This window comes from Meleagris gallopavo, chromosome 11, assembly GCF_905368555.1.
Source record: "Meleagris gallopavo chromosome 11, MGAL_WU_HG_1.1, whole genome shotgun sequence".
Taxonomy (NCBI): domain Eukaryota; kingdom Metazoa; phylum Chordata; class Aves; order Galliformes; family Phasianidae; genus Meleagris; species Meleagris gallopavo.
This window is the reverse complement of record NC_139414.1, coordinates 13,802,233-13,821,967: the sequence shown is the minus strand read 5'-3', so window position 1 is coordinate 13,821,967 and position 19,735 is coordinate 13,802,233. Positions and strand designations below refer to the sequence as shown.

Sequence of the window (19,735 nt, the reverse complement as noted above, 5' to 3'; positions counted from 1 at the left end):
ATGTTGGTTTAGGTTTCTGAATGTGATTTAAAGCACTGTGAGGTGTTAATTAACTTATTCTTGAGTCTGTCCTGCCCTCTTGTGAACCGAGATGTGCTTCAACTCTGAGAAGGGGAAAGTGAACTTGACCAGTGCATCTGTAGGTAAGAGACTGGCAAAAAAAGAAATACAGACTGCAGAAATGGAGAAAAGTCTGCTGTGTCTTAGTCTTTTTAATGTATCCCTTCACCACAGACCAGTCTTTAAATAATTGTCTTTTCTGAAACACCCTCTTTCCCTTTCTGCCTCTATCATGGCTCAGGTTCCTAGTCACCACCATCCACTCTGCCCCTGAGCTGTGCTCCAGCTGTTTGGATCCTTCCTGTTTTGGGGATTAACAGCAAGGACACAAGCTGCTGACTGCAGAGGGGTGAGGAGAGGAGGCTGGGTGCCTCGTGGCTTGCACACAGCCACTTGCTGAGGAGAGGTGTGAAGCGTTGCGCCAGGCCTTGCTAAGGTCTGGGAGAGTTTTTTATCATGTGCAGCATCAGTGAAAGGCTGTAAGAAGGAATTGCAATAGCTTCTGTGGGTATGAGATTCCACAGAATTTAGTTTAGGCTGGATGGGGGCTTCAGCTGTGCGTTCCTTTGATGGTAATTCAGATAACCCAGTGGAAATTTAAATATTCGCTTATAAACCAGTATAAAAATAACACTCCCCATCTGTTTAACTAGTCTTGGTCTGTCTTGTAACAGTTCACTGACCATCTGTTACTGTGGCATAAAGAGAGACATTATGAATCCACTTGACTGTATGCATTTCAGACTTCAGTTTATTTTTGGTTGCTAGTACATATGGACCATGTTCTGTTACTCTCCATGTGTTTGTTCACAAGGACTTCTCAGCACAAGTTTCCCTAGGAGAAGTGTTTCGGAATGGGGGAAGAGGGAGAAGAAAAAGCAATCAATTTTCTACTTCAACAATAATAAATAGTTTCTAATTTGGATGCTGTCTTACTCCCTCTTCCTCCAGCAAGCTGCGTGGATGGATGAAGCAGCCAGGGGAGGTGGCAACTCAGATGCAAGCTGTCTGCTTAATGAAGTAACTCTCAGGCATGCATAGTAAAACTCAGACAAAATGAATCATCTCGGAGTTCTCCTGTTGGCGTTTCTCCTCTCTCTCCTCTTTCTTATGCTGAAAGGTTTTGCAGGTTGCTCAGGGACGCACACACTATATCAATGCTCGTTAGTCTCTATATCCAGCAGATGCTGTGAATTAGAATGGAATTTAGCTGGTCTCATTTGGTTGCAGGACCTGCTTCAAGACACGCTCTTGGTTTTAGCAATGGTACTGTGACTTGCCCAAGTCCCAGTAGCCTCTGTATCAGGCAAAGATCAGGGAACAGGCTCATTGCCAGGAGCAGGCAGCGTTATGAAAAGGAGCTGGTATTTGGCTTGGCTGCTTTGTGCTGCAGAGCACCATTTGTTGCCACATCTGTGGTGCATGGCTGATTTGTTGACCCTTATTGAGTTAGTGTTGGTGAAATGCATTGGAAGCAAATTTTTCCAAGATCATCATATTGTCCCTAGTGAACAGCTTCTGGAAAGGGACTTCTTCATCCAGCAGACCTGCATGGGGCGCTGAAACTGGGTTTTCTTCCTACCTCTGTTTTACAACAGGGTAAGTTCATTCATGTCTATAGTTCTGCTATTGGGTGGCACGAGGTGGAAGTGAAACTTCCACCTAACCACGTATTAGCTAGGCAGCCATGCAGCTGCTGTGTGATTGAGGTGAGTGTTGACATAGTCTCCATTCCTTTCATAGTAGTGTTTTAGAAATGCTGTGCAGATGATGAGAAGAGTTCCAGCAGTTAGTCTGTAACCCTTGCTCATCAAGTGTTCTGTACTTTCTTTCTAAGTTAGTGTATTTAGACAAGTAACAACATCAATTCAAGCATCAACGGATACTCAAAGAGAATCAAGTTCATTTCTTCATCAGCCAAAAGCCATCCTGACTCCTTCTAGTGCACACAAATGCTAGGGACAAAAGTACAGCCGTGATAAATGCTGCTCTGGGAGAAACAACTTAAATACCTGAATGCAGCAGTACCTCAGTGAACTACTGCTTCCAGCCTGGGAGGAGTTTCAGGATCCTACCAGGACCACAGGATTATTGACCATTAAACCAGATGAGTGAGCTCCTATGCAGGGTGTTAAAGCAACTGAGTCCCTCCCACTGGGAACTGATAGGGCTTCTGTGTGTAGAAGAAAACAATAACAGACATGTAGAGCAAATAGGATTATGGTTGTGCATTAATTATAAACTAATTAGCCCCTCTGTTTTTAGATAAGGCCTACTTTATAAAAATCAGGTGAAGGGATTTCTGGCATATATTACTCACCAAAGCTTTGTTAACATCTCACCACCTTTAATCCCTCTCTGTTCTTACTTGTATTTAGTAATCTATCTGAATTAGCAGCAGTGTGACCCATTCTCTGCAGAGGCCAGACTGCCAGCTTATAGAAATTACTGAAACGAGGCGCCAAAGTAATGTAAGGACAAATGCCTCCTCGTACAGATTGGCATGAACACTGGAGGCAGCATTTGAGCGTAATATTGACTAATTATTTAACCGTGAGTGGCAGCTCTGAACATTGTGTTCTTTTTGCTTCACTTCCCGCATTTACTGTGAATCTAATTACTAAGGGAGCAAGTATTTCTTCTCAGGTCGCTGAAAACGCAGCAGCTAGCTTTGGGAAAGTGCATGGGATGCAAAGTGGAGGCAGCAGCAGACTGTGTGCCAGTTAGTTCTTGTACTAGAGCTAGACTGGTGTGTGAGCACTGCTACTCGCAGAGTAGGGAGAGCAGGTGTTTGCAGGACTCTGGTCTGAGAACCCAAAAGCTGCTGACAGGAGAAAAATAGATCTTGGACTAAATATGCATGGTTTGAAATGAGTGGCTTTGATTATCAGGAATATGACTTTGTTGTTGTTCTTATCCATGTGGCTTGACTTTTTAGTGATAATTCTTTATGTGATATGAACAAGGAATGTCCCTAGCTGCATGCACTTCAGCAGGGGTCATGTGAATCAGGCAGTACGACCCTTAAGAAGGATGTAAGCTTCTGACATTCACTTTCTGTACAAAATTGAGGTATTGACACAGGCTGCCCAGGGAGGTGAGGGAGTCATCGTCCATGGAGGCATTTGAGAACAGTGGAGATGTGGCATTGAGTGACATGGTCTAGAGCAATCACAGACGTGGGTTGATGGTTGTACTGGTGGATCTTATTAGTTTCACACCTTAATGATTCTACGAAAATCTCCATGCTATAGAGGGAAACTTTCTGGATTTGAAGGAATATGTATGTGCAGTAGTAATCTGGATCCACAGAACAAGAGGAAAAATCCTTCAACTAAATGCATCGTAGAAGGCTTTGGTCCTTGGGCTTATTCAGGGAGCTGTGCGAGCAGCTGAGGGACAGTAGGTGCCCTAGCAATGGAACAAAGCTTGCTTGCTGACCAGACCCTGCAATCCAGGCTTCACACACCTATGCTTCCCTGGCAGATTAGCCATCAGTTGTGGCAGGGTAAGGATGCCGCTGGGTACAAAACACCACGTTGCTCTGCCTTGAGGTGCATTCTTGGAGGCTGGAGTCATGTGCAGTATAAATATATCCTCTTACCCTTTCATCTGGAGTCAGATGATGCCAGGCTATTATACTGAATGCTGCGCTGTAGTGTGTACGCTAAGGATGACTTTGTGAATGATACTTTTTTCCACAATATATTAGGCGGAAATCCCCTAGCTCTAAATCAGGGTGTTAACGCCAACCATATCTCTTACTTCCTTTCCATTAAGCTTTATTGAGTTAGTTAAGGTTGCTTCTTGCTGACTTTCCTCTGGAAGAAATGTACTGACTGTCTTTCTTGAAAGTGCCCACTGGGTGATTTTAACTACGGAGGTTATTGAGACATGCCAGGACCAAGATGTCAAGGTTGGCCTTGAGCTTCTGTCTCTGTACTGTTGGAAAATTTATTTCTCAAGTAAAACAACTGCCAAAAACCCATTAGATAACTTGATGTCTTTTGTTGCTGGTTATTTCCAAAGTCTGCTGCAGGGCTCAGATCCCAAAAATCACTTATAATAAACTTGCAGTTGCTTTGTTTGTTTTAATTTAAGGTACATTTTCTGCAAACACAAAGCTGCACTGCTCTCTCTTTGCCCTTGATGCTGAGTTGGTTGTGCATATTAATTAAGGGCCAATTGGAAGAGCAAGTGCAGAGCAGTGCAAAATGTGACTGAGCACATGTGCTGTGCTGCAGTCTGCAGTGTTCTGTGTTGCACCACTTTTTGATGGGGTTTGAAAAATTACAGGTGAAAACATACTCTTCCTTTATTAGCCACTATTATGAGAACCATATGGCTTAAACTGAGGAATAAATTGCACCTGGCATGTATCAACCTACCATGTCTCCATAAATGAAGATCATTTTTTAAGTGTAGACTAAAGGGGAAATGAAGGTGGCTTGGTGTTGTTCACACAAATATTTGAGGAGATGCCGGCACTGCCTTACATTTTTAAGGTCATGCCACAGTGTTGCTGGGGGATGATGCAGTATTATGCAGTAAGTTTCTATAGGAATGTTGATGTACTGATGTGCACATGCATTCAACTTTTTATATTCCATCATAAAATCAGAATCATAATCGTTCTTGTATGTGTAGTGCTCAGCACATGATACAGAACATGAATCTGTGCAGAGCATTTGCATATTGGCGTGCTGCTGCTGTGCTGCTGAGCGAAGATCAAGATGAGACCTTGACCACCCTTGCCTGCCTTGTTGTGGAAGAATGCATGCTGTCACACTGTGTAAGATTCTCTGGGTTTTAGAAATCTTCCTACCTCAAAGCAGCCTAGTTGCTGTTACCCTGAGTCAAGGAGGAATTAGGCTTTTGATGCACTATTTGGTATTGCTTTGTGCTACGTGTGGTTTTTACCACTACATCATCGAGGTCATGGTCCCTCTTAAAGGTGGGACCCTGGAGCAGGTGAGAACCACAGACCTGATTTGCCCTGGAGATGGCATGAGTTTCCTGTTCTCTAGAGGGTATTATGAGTACAAGCACTCTGGACACACAGGATTTGTGTTGTTACCAGAAAAATGAAATGCTTCTTCCTCGTTCTCCAGAATTAATTGTATTTTAATAGGTCTTCAAATGCATGCTGTTTTCCTCTGTCTTGGGACAAAGATGTTTGTTAAGCGCTCTCTCAAAGTCACTTCCAGATTTGTTCTCTCTTGGAGCTGTACAGGCTTGTTAAGTATTTCCTCTCCGCTGCTTCTTGAGTTTCATTAAGGCCCTGTTGATGCTGAAGGGCATTTGACAAGACCCACAGCCTCAGTGTGCAGGGAAGGCTTGGGACCGGCCTCCACCTCGCTTTTGTCTGCCTTCTTGTGCATCAAGGTGCTCCAGCATGGGCAGCATCCCGTGCAGAGTGAGATCTCACTTCCTATCACCACCTCACCCAGCTGCCACTGCCGGAGAGCCGCTTCGATCGAGCAGCCACCGCCAGCCTAGCATCAACTGGGAGCTAAAAATAACATGGCGTGAAAAAAAAAAAAAGCAACATCTAAATATAAATCAGTAGTGCCTCAGTAGGGAGCATTGCATTTCCTAATCATTCAGTCCAATTGTCTAAAGATTGATTAATACTGGAAAGCTTTTTGTTTCCACCTTGGTCACCAGTGCTTCCTTCCCCCAGCACTTTCTTGGGAAGGCAGAGGTTTTCCTTTCTTTCTGTCCGGGTTCTCTAGCAGCTCACCCCATGCTTGTGCACCTTTGCTACAAAGCTGCAGAGAATTACTTCTCAGTGAAGAGCACGCATGGGCAAGAGGAGGGATCCAGAGGGCACAGCTCCCATGAAGTCAGACTCGCACCACCTGGGCTTGCCACCCACAGGTTGAATGAAACGACACGCAGACATCAAGAAGATGGCAAGAGTGTTTTTCCGCAGCCCATCATCTGGCTGTCTTTGAAAATCAAAGGCTAAAGAGATTTCTTCCCTCAGCAACACGTGCGAAGCAATCGTGCTCCATTGTTGCCGGCAGATTTGTTTTTGCGCACTTCAGACAGGAAGAACGGCACTCGTGGGGCGAAGAAACTGGCATAGTGCGAGCGAGGTGGGAAGAGAGGAAGGAGCCAGCAAGTGGCAAAGAAATCTGCCACGGCTTCGCCACGTTCCCTAGCAACTCGCGCCCTGGAGAGTCTCTTGCGATGTCTTCTCTCTATCAGCGCAGCTGCATGCCATGTACTAGCCTCGCCGCGGTCTGCCTCACGCTATTTTGGGTTTAAAAACCGAAGCGTGTGATTGCAGTGCTGTCATAGGCATAAGGACTTTGGATTGCTCTCTTGCACAGATGGGAGCAATTCACAGGGAGGGCTGGGAAAGTGACTTTCTGTTCTTGCTTGAATATGTTGTCTGGTACTGGCTAGTAAATACCACCTTGTGGCTTAAAGATGTCGATCAGAGAGCTCCCTCGCCATGCGTTTTCCCCATAAGGCAGCATTGCAGGGATGGGCTCACATGGATGCTTCTGGAGTAACTTCATGTCTTGCCAGCCACTGCAGACACATGTGGGTCTTTGCATAACAGACACGTGGTACTTTTTTTGCTGTCTGGGGCACCTCTGTTGATTTACCAAATGCTTCTCTGCTTGCTGTTTCTCTGCTCCTGGCCAGGCTTGCTTGCGCCCTGTGACGTTCCAGTGGAGATTCATCACTGAGTGCCAGATGAGCATTCCTAGGAGCTTGAACAAAACCCTCCATTTGTGTAGCACAAGCTTACAGCCCACGAGGTGGGTCCTCTGGATGTGAGCTGTCGAGTGTACTTGGAATTTAAGGTGGAGATGGAACATTTTGGAACTGGTAAAAGGACAGGCACTGTTCCTGTTTATGGCCCAGCTTCTTTGTCTTGCAAGTTCTGAGAAAAGCTTCTTTGATTTAGAGTCTGGAACAAAGCTATAAAACGACTTCACACATGAGCTTCCTTTCTGGTAAGCAACTTCAGCCCTGAAGATGATCCATAGGGCCTTCAGCTGGCTTTGCTCAACTCCATGCAGAACCTGTCACAACTGTTATCACAGTCAGAGAAGCATAAACAATAAGGCTAGAGCTCACATGAAAATCTGTCTGCTGTTCAGAGACAGGATCAGCTCTGCCTGAGCCATTCTTCAGAAATATTTGCTCCTACTCAGAAAAGCCTTTGTGATGGAAATTACAGTTTCTCCACAAGCAGTCTCTTCCAGCGCTTTGCTGTCCTCACTTTTTCTCCTCCACATTGCAAATGCTCTAAAATGCCCGGGTGGTTTTCAGATTTGTCCAGCAAAAGAAGAGCATATGAGTGCCCTATTTAATGGTATAAAACAAATGCAGACGGGCAGGAAGGGAAAATGGACAGCAGATTACATAGTTTGGGGAAGAAAGGAAGAGGAGAGTGTCTGCAAAGTATTTGAGGTTCACAAAGTTTTTAGATATGCTTTTGAAATTTACTCGCCCATTGGGATTGAGGGTAAGTGAAGAAGAAAGTGGAGGAGGCATGCTTGCTGTGAAACCTGCTCCAAGGGAAAACTTGACCCCTCAAAAGGAGCAGGAGGAAGCCCTGAAGCCCAGGTTAGTCTGAGCTGAGAAATAGTAGCAGGAGATCATGAAAGCCCCCATAAAAGGGGGGCACCATGGTTAGCAAAAGGGATGTGAATTAAGTAAGCATTAGACTAGCTATCACCTGCAAGGAAGCAGGTTTCAATCACCCATATCCCCAGAGAGAGTGGGGTCTTAGCCCACTTGCTTGCTTTTGGTCTGGCAGCCTGGGAGCAGGTTTTCTCCCTGTGTTGCCCTTGTTGACTCAAATAGTGCCTCTCAGCCGATGTACACCTGAGTATGTTGCTCACTTTGGCACCCTGAGCTAGTCCCTCTGCTGCTGTGTAAATCAGCGAGTTCCCTAGAGCGGCTCTGATTTGCACTGTCTGAAAGTCTAGCCCATCCCTTACAAGTAAATTCTGTAAGCAGAATTATATATATCTCTTTGTTTTTCCCCTTCAGCCTTTGCTCAGTCAACCTGCGAGCCGCTTAATCATTAACAAACAGAAGGGGCCTGCTGCTGTTGTTGTGGTTGAACAGGACGTTTCATGAAAACGTTTCACGGACAAAGTGATCTTTTTAATGCATCAAAGTGGTCCAGACACGATGCTGTGTGTCCTGCCACAGCCGTCGGCCTCCTCAGCTCTAATTGTACACGCCACCGCCTCTTTCAGTTCACTCCAGTCTGCACAAAGTACTGCTTGACCAATTAGCGAGATAAGTTCGTCTCTAGCCCAGGAGGGATGTGGACAGCCTTCTTCGCTGCATCTCTGTACATGGAGGAATGTTTTGACAGCTAAACATGGATCTTGTTGAGCTGTCAGTTCTGCTAACTCTCTCAAGTGTCTCTTATTTATTGAGTCATCAGGCTCTTCCTGACCTCCTCAAAGTCAACCCCAGTCTGGCACGAAAGACAGTGCAGAAATACAGCTAGAGCATGGCCTTCTGAGCAGGGCGAGTTTCTTCAAGCATTTGATGCCTTGAACAGCGCAGATCATTAGGTCTGTAAGTCAGTGCAATGGCTGTGCCCTCAGGCTGGCAGCAGTCTTAGAGGTTGCAGCTGGGGAAATTCAGATTCCTTCCCTTAGTGCACAGCCTGTTTGGCTGCCAAGATCTTGGGGTTATTTAAGAGGCCAATGACAAAGCAGGGGACCAGACAAAATGGTCTGAATGCAAGGAGCATCCCCTTCTGGCTCCAGCACTGAGCTGTGAATTTCTTCTCCTTGCTCTTCATTCTGAACTCCTTGCTCTTCACTCATTCTGAATCTGACTTGGAGGCCTAGGTACTTGTGCTGTGCAGAGCACAGTCACCACATAAAAGTATGTATGAACTTACCTCTGGGAGTACTTTGACCACAAGGTAGTTTTGCCGGGCACATGGCGGATATGGGATCATGTGGTAGATGCAGCAGGGGAAGCAAAGGGGAATGTGTGCCATTTGAACCCTGTATAGACCTTCTTTGTGGGAGCCAGGTGAGGCTGAGATGCACTGCTGTGATCTGAGTGTTCCCTGCTACTCCAACAAAACCATGTGTGTGTATGTCCAGAAGCATCCCATATGCTGAAACTATAAGGGGTTTTGGTTTTGGATAGTTCTTGTATGGGCGAACTGGTTCAGTAAAATCAAGCTGAGCTGATACATCACATTTGCTCTTGCTTTCCTGCTTGTTCCCTGTTCTGAGGATGCTGTTAGAACATCCTTCCATTTCATCCTGCTCTATTGCACTTTTGTCTTCCATAAAATACTCTCCTTCATGGACTGACTGCCCACAACTCACTGTCTGTGGGCTTTTCCCAGCCCTGGAATTCCTAGCCATCTTGCACTTTCTTCCTCTCCTCCAACACAAGGGTCTGTCTCAAGTTCCCTACTGGTTCCCTACTGCACTCTGCTTTCTGATTATCTTTCCGCATTTTGTCAACACTTCTCTCTTGCCTTTGAAGTTCTGCCTTTTAAAACTGTTATTTTGGTGTTGGAAAAGGTTATTTTTTTCCCCTGGCTCCTTCCCCATGTTGTGAAAGTCCTCAGTCTAGCTCTGACCTTGACCTCACAGCTCCTGAGGCTCTGCTCCAACGACCCTCTTCTCCCTCTGCCAGCAGGATCACAACAGCACTGCCAGCTCACATCTTCACTCCTGTGCCTGCAGGTTGCAAGGACAAGCTTGAGACCCTTTGAATATTTAATACTCACAGTGAAACACCCTGCAGCATTTTCCAATAGCCCATAGCCCCTTCTTCATTGCCTCCCTGGCATAATTTGACCACCAGGTGAGACATGCAGGGTCCTCAGCCTGTGGTTTTGTCCAAGGGAGAATTGCTCCTTGGTTCCCACCTCCCACCAAGTGTGGGAAATTCCTAAGTACGGACAGCGTGTCAAGGGTGACTTGAGGCTTTTATCTGAGTAATACTTAACTGCCCTGGACTGTACTGCAGGAGAATTATGACTTTGTTGAGAAATTTCTACTGCTGTGAGCCAAATGAAAGATCATTTTCACAAGTACATTGGGCGAAATAAATGATAATCTAGATGACAGGCATTTGCCCTGGCCTTTTTCCCCAAGAGCAGTATGGAATTTGGCACTGCTTTGTTCTGAAAATGTTATTTCTGATTATCCTGGGGTAATTGATACTAAAGCATACACAGGTCTCTTCTAAAGCAGCACTCAGGCTATTGATATTCTCGAGGGGCTGCAGTCTTTTGCTCTCTCCTGCTTCGTTTCTCTTCTATTACTCCCTCTGCTCCCAGTGAGGATGTTCAGTCTCACCTTTCTCCTTGCTTCCAGTGTGTCATAGCTTCTGCCTGACAGGGCATATGCAAGTACATCTAATGCCTTGCTGCTATACACTTTCCCTGTCTCTAACGTGAGCAAAAAGCATTATGTCTGCCAGCAGCCTGTCCACTTCTGATGGACATCTCTGTTTCACCAAAAGTGAGAGGGGTCTTTGAAAAGCTTTTAATTGCCAGTCATTATCAACTGCAGTCAGGTAATTTTGTCGTTGCTTGGTCCAGAGATGCAGAGAGGCCAGGGCTTGCTGGTGAGTGGTGTTAGTGAACCACCAAGAGCTACTGATCATGTACAGTGAGATTGTTCTTCATGAATTAAATTGGAAATGGTCATTGCAAATGGTGCTTGACACGATGTTCGATGACTGGGATTCAGGCAAACGCAAGGTACCTGGAGAAGGCTCTTCATGTGGAGAATTAATAATTTTAAATGCCATAAAGCTGTAGTATAATGCCATTCAGCAACAAAACCATTCACGTGGATGGTATGAAATACAGAGATGCTCTAATTGAGGCAGAAATTAGAGAATGAATTCTGTTATTTTCTGCTTTACATATTGTCTTGAGCCATATCACTACCCTTTTAATACTCTTCTCTATAATCTTTCACCACAGCATCTTGAAGTGCAAGCAAATGAGTTCTCCTTTGATTTTGAAGAATAACAGTCTTCTCATTATTATTATTGATTTTAGAATAGCAGTCTTCTCATTATTACTTGCAAATTCTCTTCTCCATTGCTAGAAACAGTGTCATTTTGGATTGGTTTGATCACACTTGAAGCATGGTTCAGCTGAGGGGTGAGACAGTTGTATGGCCTGGGCAGCATCCAGATGTCTGGACTGTCTGTCAAGTTTCAGCCTCCTCTCCCTTTGCTCAGTCACTTGAGAGGCTGAAAGTCAAGTGAAAGCTCATACTCAGTGCTCACCCTCTCTGATGTCTTTGGAGCTCCCCATCTACTTTCCAAAGGAATTTCTACCCATTGCTAACAGGCTTGGGATCATACAATAGCTATTTCAAGAAATAGAGTCTTGCAAACCTAAAAGAAAAACAGTAAACTTTCTGAAGAAGAAAGCAGCTGCTTTTACAGGAGTAAAAGAGAACAAGCTTCTGGGATCAGAACATGAGTAAAATAGAAAAATTTTCTTGTTCTGACAAAAGAAAGTCATTTCTGAGACCAGCAGGAATATAATTTGCTTTTGCCACAGTATTGTTTTAGCTATTATTATTCTTATAGCTTTTATTTATATAACAAAACACCTCCTGGGCAATGGGGCATGTTGGGAGAGCTGTGTTTCTTTTGAAGACATAATCTTACAAGACAGAACGTAGGCACATGTGAGTGGAAGAAGACACAACTTGGCAACCTAAGATAATTAACAATAGTCATAATTTGTACTCATTCAGCATCTTTCATTCAAGGATCTCAAAGCATTTTGTAATCATGAGTTCATTGAGACTCTCAAGCTCTCTTGAGACAGCCAAGCGTTATGAAGAACATTTAAAACAGCAGGGTGCAGGATCAGACTGGTTAAGAATATTGCTGAGGATAAATTTCAGGAATCCTGCCCTCCAAGCCTGTAGATGATGAACCAAGTGCCTGCTCCAGCCTAAAAATCTTTTTTTTTTTTTTTTTTTTACTGAAATTTATACGTATATATAATCTTTCAATGTTAAGCAAAATATGTAGTCTTCATTTAAGTCACTGCTGTCCTGGGAAGTGTAATGGCCCATGTCACAATTGACTAAAAATGAGACTACAGATAGTGGGTTAAATGTATTTGGTTAACCATTTGTTTGCTGGTATAGTTTTCACATGAAAAAAACTTAGATTGAAACCTGTCTTGATGATGGAAAGTGATGTGATTTTAACTTTCTTTGTGTATTAAAACAGAAACCCATTTGCATATTTTAAGTATCTTTTCTAGTATATTCAGGCATCTGGCAAGAAAGCTATATTTAAACTGTTAATACAGTATGAATGCAAGTTTCACATGCAAAATTAGTCCCATTAAAATGGCGAGATTTATTTTTCTTTTGAAACAAGCGATGCCCCAGCACTTCTGTTTTTGTTACCTGATAAGGCACTGCAGCTGGGACGGCCAATTTTTTCAGGAGGCGACGAACCTGAACCGCAGAGCAGGTGGTGCTCACAGCCCAGGCACCCCATCAAACCCCCGTCACCGCATGGGGAATGGCGGTGAGCTCCCTCGTCGCTGTGGTGCACCAGGGAAGGAAGGCAGCGCACCGTGGGGGTGTGCACGCCTGTTGTGTGGTGTCATTCTTCATTGTCTGCAGGAATGGTTGAGCTCTGCCTTCGTGAAGTGCTTTGCAAATGAAGAAGTGAAGACGGAGCTGATTTCAGTTAACTCGTTGTGTTTTAGGGTTGCTTATGGAAGGGGACATTTTGGAAGGAGTGTACTTAGTCTCAGTGTTTTTATTGTGGAAGTGAATTGTCCAAGCAAGTTATGTACTGTGTGAGCAAACATCTCTTTTTTATTGTTACGAATTTTGGAGGGCTCTCACTTTCACCAGGTGCTTTGGTACTTGTCCATTGAGATAGGAATGTGGCTTGGTTGGTTTGGAAGCTCATGAGCCCTCTTAGAGGAGCCACTCACTGTGACCAGAGTTGCCCACATCTTTCAATAGTACCCACCTGGCTTTACAGAAGAGAGTTCTATACGTCATGTCCTCAGGCAAGAAGCCCCAGATGGCACTAAATATCCCGAGGTGTGTAGCCAACAAGAAGTGAATTCAAACCCATCTCCAGCACTTCCCCATGCTTTTAACTGAGGCTTTGAGACTCTCTTCTTCTATGGATTCTTATGGTTCCTACTCTAAAATGCAGATTTTGACCTGCTTGATAGTAGTAAATATAATGTTTAATTAATTAATGTTTTGAAGGCAGCCAGTGGAAGCCCACATTATGACTTAAAAACAAGGGGAGTTGATAAGTGTACCATGTCTTTAGTGCAGGTGGTCTTACAAGGTCTTACAACCAAAAACTTAGGGCTAACACAATGCATTCTCCTTATCCATATATTTGTATAGTGGTGATGCTTCATTCCCCCTCTCAACAGTACCATCCAGCTTGCACCTTGAGTTCGTGGTTGAAATGTGTCCTACCAAAGTAAGTGGGGTTAATAGGAGAAACAAAACAAAACAGAAACAACAACAACAACAAAAAACCACTATTCTTTTTGTACGAGATAAGCCTTGACAAGTAAAGAGTATTTATGTAATGATAGAGCCAAGAGGCCCTAAGCAAGATCAGGCACTGCTGCAATTGTTTCTTTATATACATTTCAGCAGCAGTGGGACATTAAAATGTAGCATTTTATAGGCATTCTTATTTGAAATGTAGTTTAAATCTGCTGTTTCCTGAGATAACATGTCAAATACGTATTACTTGGAGATTTGTTTGTTTTACATTTTCTAATTAGAAATAACCAGTGTTATTCCATAAAAGTCTAGCTCATCTCCTGTTAACCCTGAGTATTGTAAACAAGCCAAGCATCCAGCAGAAACAGTGGCTCCCCGCAATAGAAGTGGAAGCTGTCATTTAACACAGTCATGCTCAGGGCACACCAGCCAGTGTTGTTTACAGCTCATCCAACTTCTGTAACACCTAGCAGAGACAACCAGCTCTTCCAGGTTCAAATCATAAGTGATAATGTGAAGAACAGCAAGAAAAGCTATTTAGTATGTTTGCATATGAGAGAATGCAAACAATCCAAGGATACAACAGTCACGCTTGATTATTAGTGTGCTTGAACATTACTAAAAGACATCACAGAAGCTTGGAGAACTTTGTAAGCACTGAATAATTGACAGAGAAATATCATTAAGCCCGTTTTTCTGAGTGCTTAGTGTGTATATATATATATATGGTGATTCTATTTAATTCAATGTCAATATACAGAAGCCAACACTCTGTTTTCATGACTACAAGCTAGAAGCTGGCTTCCAGTTACTCAAAATAAGCATTCTGGCTCTACTGTCTTGATTTTACAGACAAGGTATCTCCCCTTCCACCTGTTTGCATCCCTTAAAAGGGAGTTTTTGCCAGAATTGCGGGCTGTGAACTTAAAACAGAAATATTTAATTTACTATTACTATTATTGCACATATTTTGTGTAACATTGTCACAAGAGATTGTTGAAAATCAGAGCTTAGCAGGATTTGAATAAGACTGGGAATGTGTGTGGATAACCAAGTGAGGATAGAGTTACAATAATGAAGTTTAAAAATAAAGAAAAATATCCTCTAGAGCTTTGGAGTAGTTACAAAACTGCCCTATTTCAAAGCATGCCACAGTTTAATAAATGAGGGCTCTGCTGCCAGAGCTGCCCGCGCTGGATTACTGATTTGCTCTGGGAAGTGGTGGCTGCGGGGGCACTGATGGTTTGCCCCACTCTGGCCCATCCTAGGGGAGGCCACTCTCCCAGCTGCCCAAAAACTTGTAATTTCAGGCCACTCGTGGGTTGCAGAGGTTGGTGGATATCCCCTCTTTCAGGGCAGCTTCTTTGGAGGGACTTGAATTATTCTCCGAGCAGGAGTAAACCCAGGAATGTGCATGTGGCAGGAATCTAGGCAGGATCGTCTTTTCAGGAATCTGTATGTACTCAGGCAGCTGTGACTTTTCACTGGGAAAATAAATCAAGAATTAAAATATTTTTTTTCCAGCGCATCTCTTCTGTAAGAGGGTTCAGTTGGCCTTAATTATAGACTGAATTACAGCTGCAGGCAATCGTTATTTCTTTGGGAGGCTCAACTCATTGGAGAGATGCGGCACCATGCTGAATTTTTTGGTCTCAAAGTTTGCGATTGTTTTGGACAGTCAATAACTTAAATGAAAAAGTATGGTCTTTGTCAGGCCCCTGAATAAAAAATGAGCAAAGATGTTCCTTAACTGTTTATTTAACTGACAACGAGTTCTGGTGAGTGAAGTGAAAGGAAAGTGCTAACTTCATGCAGATGAACAAGTAGAAAAAAATGAAATGGAAAGTAAGTATCACTGTGAGATGTTTCTGGCTGCTTTTCAATTCCAAATTGGGCTAATTCTACCTTCTGAAAAGAAGATAATTTCCACGTTTCTGTAATTGGGAACACATAATTGAAGTGATTTTCTCTCCGAGAGAAGAAACTTCTGCAGCATTCGCAAATGGACAAGAAAAATGACCGCATACAGTGTACTCTGAATGATGGTACATTCACGGTAGCATCATCTTCAGATGTCTTTGCAGATTTTGTACTGGGATTTTTACCCATTTGGGTGAAAATTCGTATGTGGATGGGGAAAGTTCATGCTGGAGAATGCAGCCCACTCCCTCCAGAGCTCCTTTTGTCTGGGCAGCCAGAGCTCCAGAGGCAGCTGCTTACCAGTGAAGTCTGGAGTACAGAGCACATACCAGAGAAGCAATGAAGAAAATTTCAACTCCGTGTACCAAAATATAATAGTGCAGCAATTCCACGTGACTGCTTCTTTTGACCTGGCTTTTTAGGAACTGAACTTTAATGAGGAAGATGAACCAGATGTTGTTGCACTGCTTGGAGTGGCACAAGCGATTAACTCACTTCCTTTTGTTTGTAACATGAAGATATTTTCTGCCATGGAGTTTAACCCTAGCAATGCTGGCAGTTCCTAGTCCATCTATTTGTAAATGCATTTACGTCTGCAAACACAACTGCATTTGTCAGGCTCATCCCAAAGTTGCTCCATATTTGATGGGAATAGTGAAAAATAATACTCAAGTGCTTGTAAAGCATGGTCCTTCTTTGTAGATCAGAGCTCTTTTCCATTTTCATGGGCCATTTTATAATCTCTGATGTTGCTGGGATGCTCAGAGAATCTGGGAGGCCGCTCAGCACAGAGCACAGCTTTGGGCTCTCTGTGTCTCAGGCACAGTGTACACTGAAGCATTGTAGAGAAAAGAGAATGCATGAAGATGATTGTGGCAGATTAGGCAGTAAATTGTATTTCTAGACAGCCTTGATCATGGTACAGATCGGGAGAAAACAGAGGAAGTTTAATAAACAACAACACAACTGTTCTGTAAGGAAAGCCAGAATTATATTTTTACCCTGACCTAACAAAGGAGGAGGAAGGAAACTGTTTTGCTGAAACAAGCATTTTAGATCCACTAAGGATACACTTTTCTATGTTTGTGTGTGTGCATGCCCCGGCAAACTCAACAGCATGTTCATATGCATGAACTGCATTTTCCTGGAGGCACATAGTCAGCATGTGCCATGCAAGGAGAAAAAAAATGTGCCTAGCATCGCTTAAATGTTGGTCAAAAAAGCATGGCATTTTAGTCAAAATAAGTTAAAATGTCTCCTAACATTGTGGTTGGTGTGTGTTGTTTTAGCTGATGTTGAATACTGGATAAGAAATCTGCCCAATCTGGAAAAGTGCAACGTAGATAAAATATGAGAGCAGCCTTTTTATTGCATGTGAGGATACATGGTCTCCCAAACTAGAGAAAGTCTGCAGATACTGATATTTCATTTTAAATGGCACAACCAGAGCCCTTCCTGAAACAGACACGAGCAGCCTCCTGCTCCAGCAGTGTGGAGACTGGCGTGAAGGAGAGGCACAGGCCCCACAGCCATGCCATCCCCTGTGATTCCTTCACAGGACAGCACTGGTCATTCATTCCATTCTGCCTGGAAACTGAAAGAGGATGAAATGATATTTTAAGATGCCCAGATGCTAAATTGATTTCTCAAGCTAATAAATCCTTGGCTGCTCTTGCTATGTTAAAATGTATATTCAGGCAAGATTCATGGTCAGCTCACAGGAACAAGAGAGCAAAGGAAAATATGCAGTTCTTCCAAGATTAAATGCTTTGTATTTGGCAGCCTTAATTGCCTTATTAATGAAACTTTTTTTTTTTAGGTTTACGTTATTTATTATTTCTAATGAAGCAATTGTCAGTTAGCCTTCTAAGAACAGCCATAAAACGCCAAGGGCATCTGGTTCTGCTGGGTTAAGTGCCTGGCTCTGAGATTTGTTAAGTGAATGACCTTATCCACACCAAAATGAAATATCCCACAGAAGTGGCACTTATTTGACTCTGAAAGCAAATGTAAGTCCTGTGCACCGTACAAGCCTGTCTCTCCATTTGAAAAAATAAGTTGTGGTAACCCAAACACAGTGTGGTTGCTTTTGTGCAAGAGCATTTGTTGAGCTAGGTGTAGACATTGAAGATTAGCAGATGGTCAGCAACTTAATCAGAACAACTGCTGGGCATACAAAAATCCTGGACAAGCACATAAACTCATTGAACATTGCTCAAAAAAAAAAATTCCTCAGCAGAAAAATAGAACATCTATGGGAAAACCTGAATGTATGGTTTCAATCTGTATCCTCACGTAGGGATGCTGGATATATGGCAAATAGATCTTGCATAGCCTTGAAAGAAATTAATCCAACCTGGGGCTTTTTCAGGAGCTCTTTCTTCCAGGAGAACCGTGCCACCCAATTCATTTGTGCACTGCTGCTCCATTAGAGAGCAAGCGATAGGCAGCAGCCTGTATAACTGTCCTATTGTGTGTGCACAGCAAATCCAGCACTCCCAAGAAGTGCAGTCGTGCTACTGCACTCATGGGTGCTGCATGTGTGAGGGAGGTCAGGTCAACAAGAAAGAGAGGTGATGGAACGCAGCTTAGCACAGGCCCTAGAAAAATAAATATGACGAGGTCAGGAACATGCAAGTGTTTGGTTTCTTGGAGTGGATGATTGAAGTATTATTGCTAAGCACTGTTTGGAGACCTTCTCTACACTGATTGATGTCTCATTTGAAATTCTCTCGGAAAGAAAAAAGAGTAAAAGCATTTAGTTAATTCTCTTGCAGTGTTTTAAAGCTGCTGTTCTCTGTTGAATGTGACTGACTCTATAAGAATCCATCGTATCAGGTGTATTCCATATAAGCTGGATAGAGGGGTATTGTTTCTCCACTGATCTTACTTTTTCTTCCCTTTTAAATAGGTAAAGAACATTTAAAAAGTGCTTATTTATAGACTATCACTCAGAAGTTTCTTATGTAAGGTCCAATCTTTGATGAAGGTAGTAGCCATTAATCAATTAAATCCCTTCCTTTATTCAAATACTTCATTTCATAAATAAGTTAGTTTTCACATGCAAGTCTTTCAAGAAAGCAGTGCACACAAGGAAAACTGATGTCAGCATGTTTTTAATCCTGAAATGACCGAGTTTCTCACTGCAGACACCAAACTTAGCTTCTTCTAAGAAACTCTTAGGCATGTGACTATTTCTGTGCTCCTCAAAATACGCCCGTATTTCTGCTGTTTTCCAGGGAGAAAGCTCACTGAGATGGACTTTAAATATTTTATGCCAGCTGTTAGCACATGAAGGCCAAGAGGTCTCAGTTTTTAAGTGTATACTAAAACCTTTGTATCCCCAGCACTAAAAATCTGTGAGCTAGCTCCTGCTCTTGCAAGTGTTAACAACAGAATTTGTGTCAAAACAAACAAGAAGAGAGCAAAACTAGCAGCTTGGAATTATCTGTCTTTGTCTATACACTCCGCCACTGTAGGAATGATTGTTCTAGCCTCTCTTTTATTGCATTGTTAAATTATGGAAGCTTTTGCCAAATCCAGACTGAAATGCTTCCAAAACCTTTTTTCAGTGTTGGAAAATGTTTGTATCAAGTTATCCTTGGAATAATATTTCTCCTTTATTTATTACTGTGTGCTACCCAGTAGACACCTAATTATGAGGCACAGAGTTCTTCTCATTCTAATAGGATATATAGCACTTCGCTGGACATTTTTAGGAGTCCATTTTCATTACATTAAATGGGATGTTTACTTGTGTGAATCTCTTGGGTTTTAAAAAAAGCAAAAAGACAATGAAGTTCAGCACTGAGCAGTCAATAGACTCTTTTACTGTAGGGGAATGCTTTTATACCACATCACAAACTGTTTGTTCTCTTTTTCTTTTTTTTTAGAGTGGGTATCCAAGCTCTGGACCCACATCAAGCACTCCTGCCTTCAGGCCTGAGGATGAGCTGGAACATCTGACAAAGAAAATGCTGTATGACATGGAGAATCCTCCCTCTGATGAGTACTTTGGTGAGCAGTGCCATGTCACATTGAATCAGTCTTTCCATAGCCCCTTTCTGTATTTACCAGGTTTGGTAATGGGGAGGGAGGCACGACAGCTGCAGTGTTAATACAGTGACATTCGTACTGATAGATTTGCTTTCCATGCTTGGGCTGGAAGCATAATCATCCGTAGGAATTCCTCTGTAATTTCAGCATAAATCTCATGCTCACTTGCTGTATGTTTACAGTCTTTCTGGTTATAAAGT

General features: G+C 43.0%; 1 protein-coding gene across 13 annotated transcripts in view; it reads left to right on the top strand.

Annotated features, from left to right (window-relative positions):
* LPP (LIM domain containing preferred translocation partner in lipoma) overlaps positions 1 to 19,735 on the top strand; it is a 321,092-nt gene that overhangs the window by 217,325 nt on the left and 84,032 nt on the right. For all 13 annotated transcript variants that reach the window (XM_085232828.1, XM_085232827.1, XM_085232817.1 and 10 more), the window contains one exon: positions 19,373 to 19,496. In XM_085232828.1, coding sequence (XP_085088954.1) covers positions 19,373 to 19,496 — 124 coding nt within the window. The remainder of the gene's footprint in view (positions 1 to 19,372; positions 19,497 to 19,735) is intronic.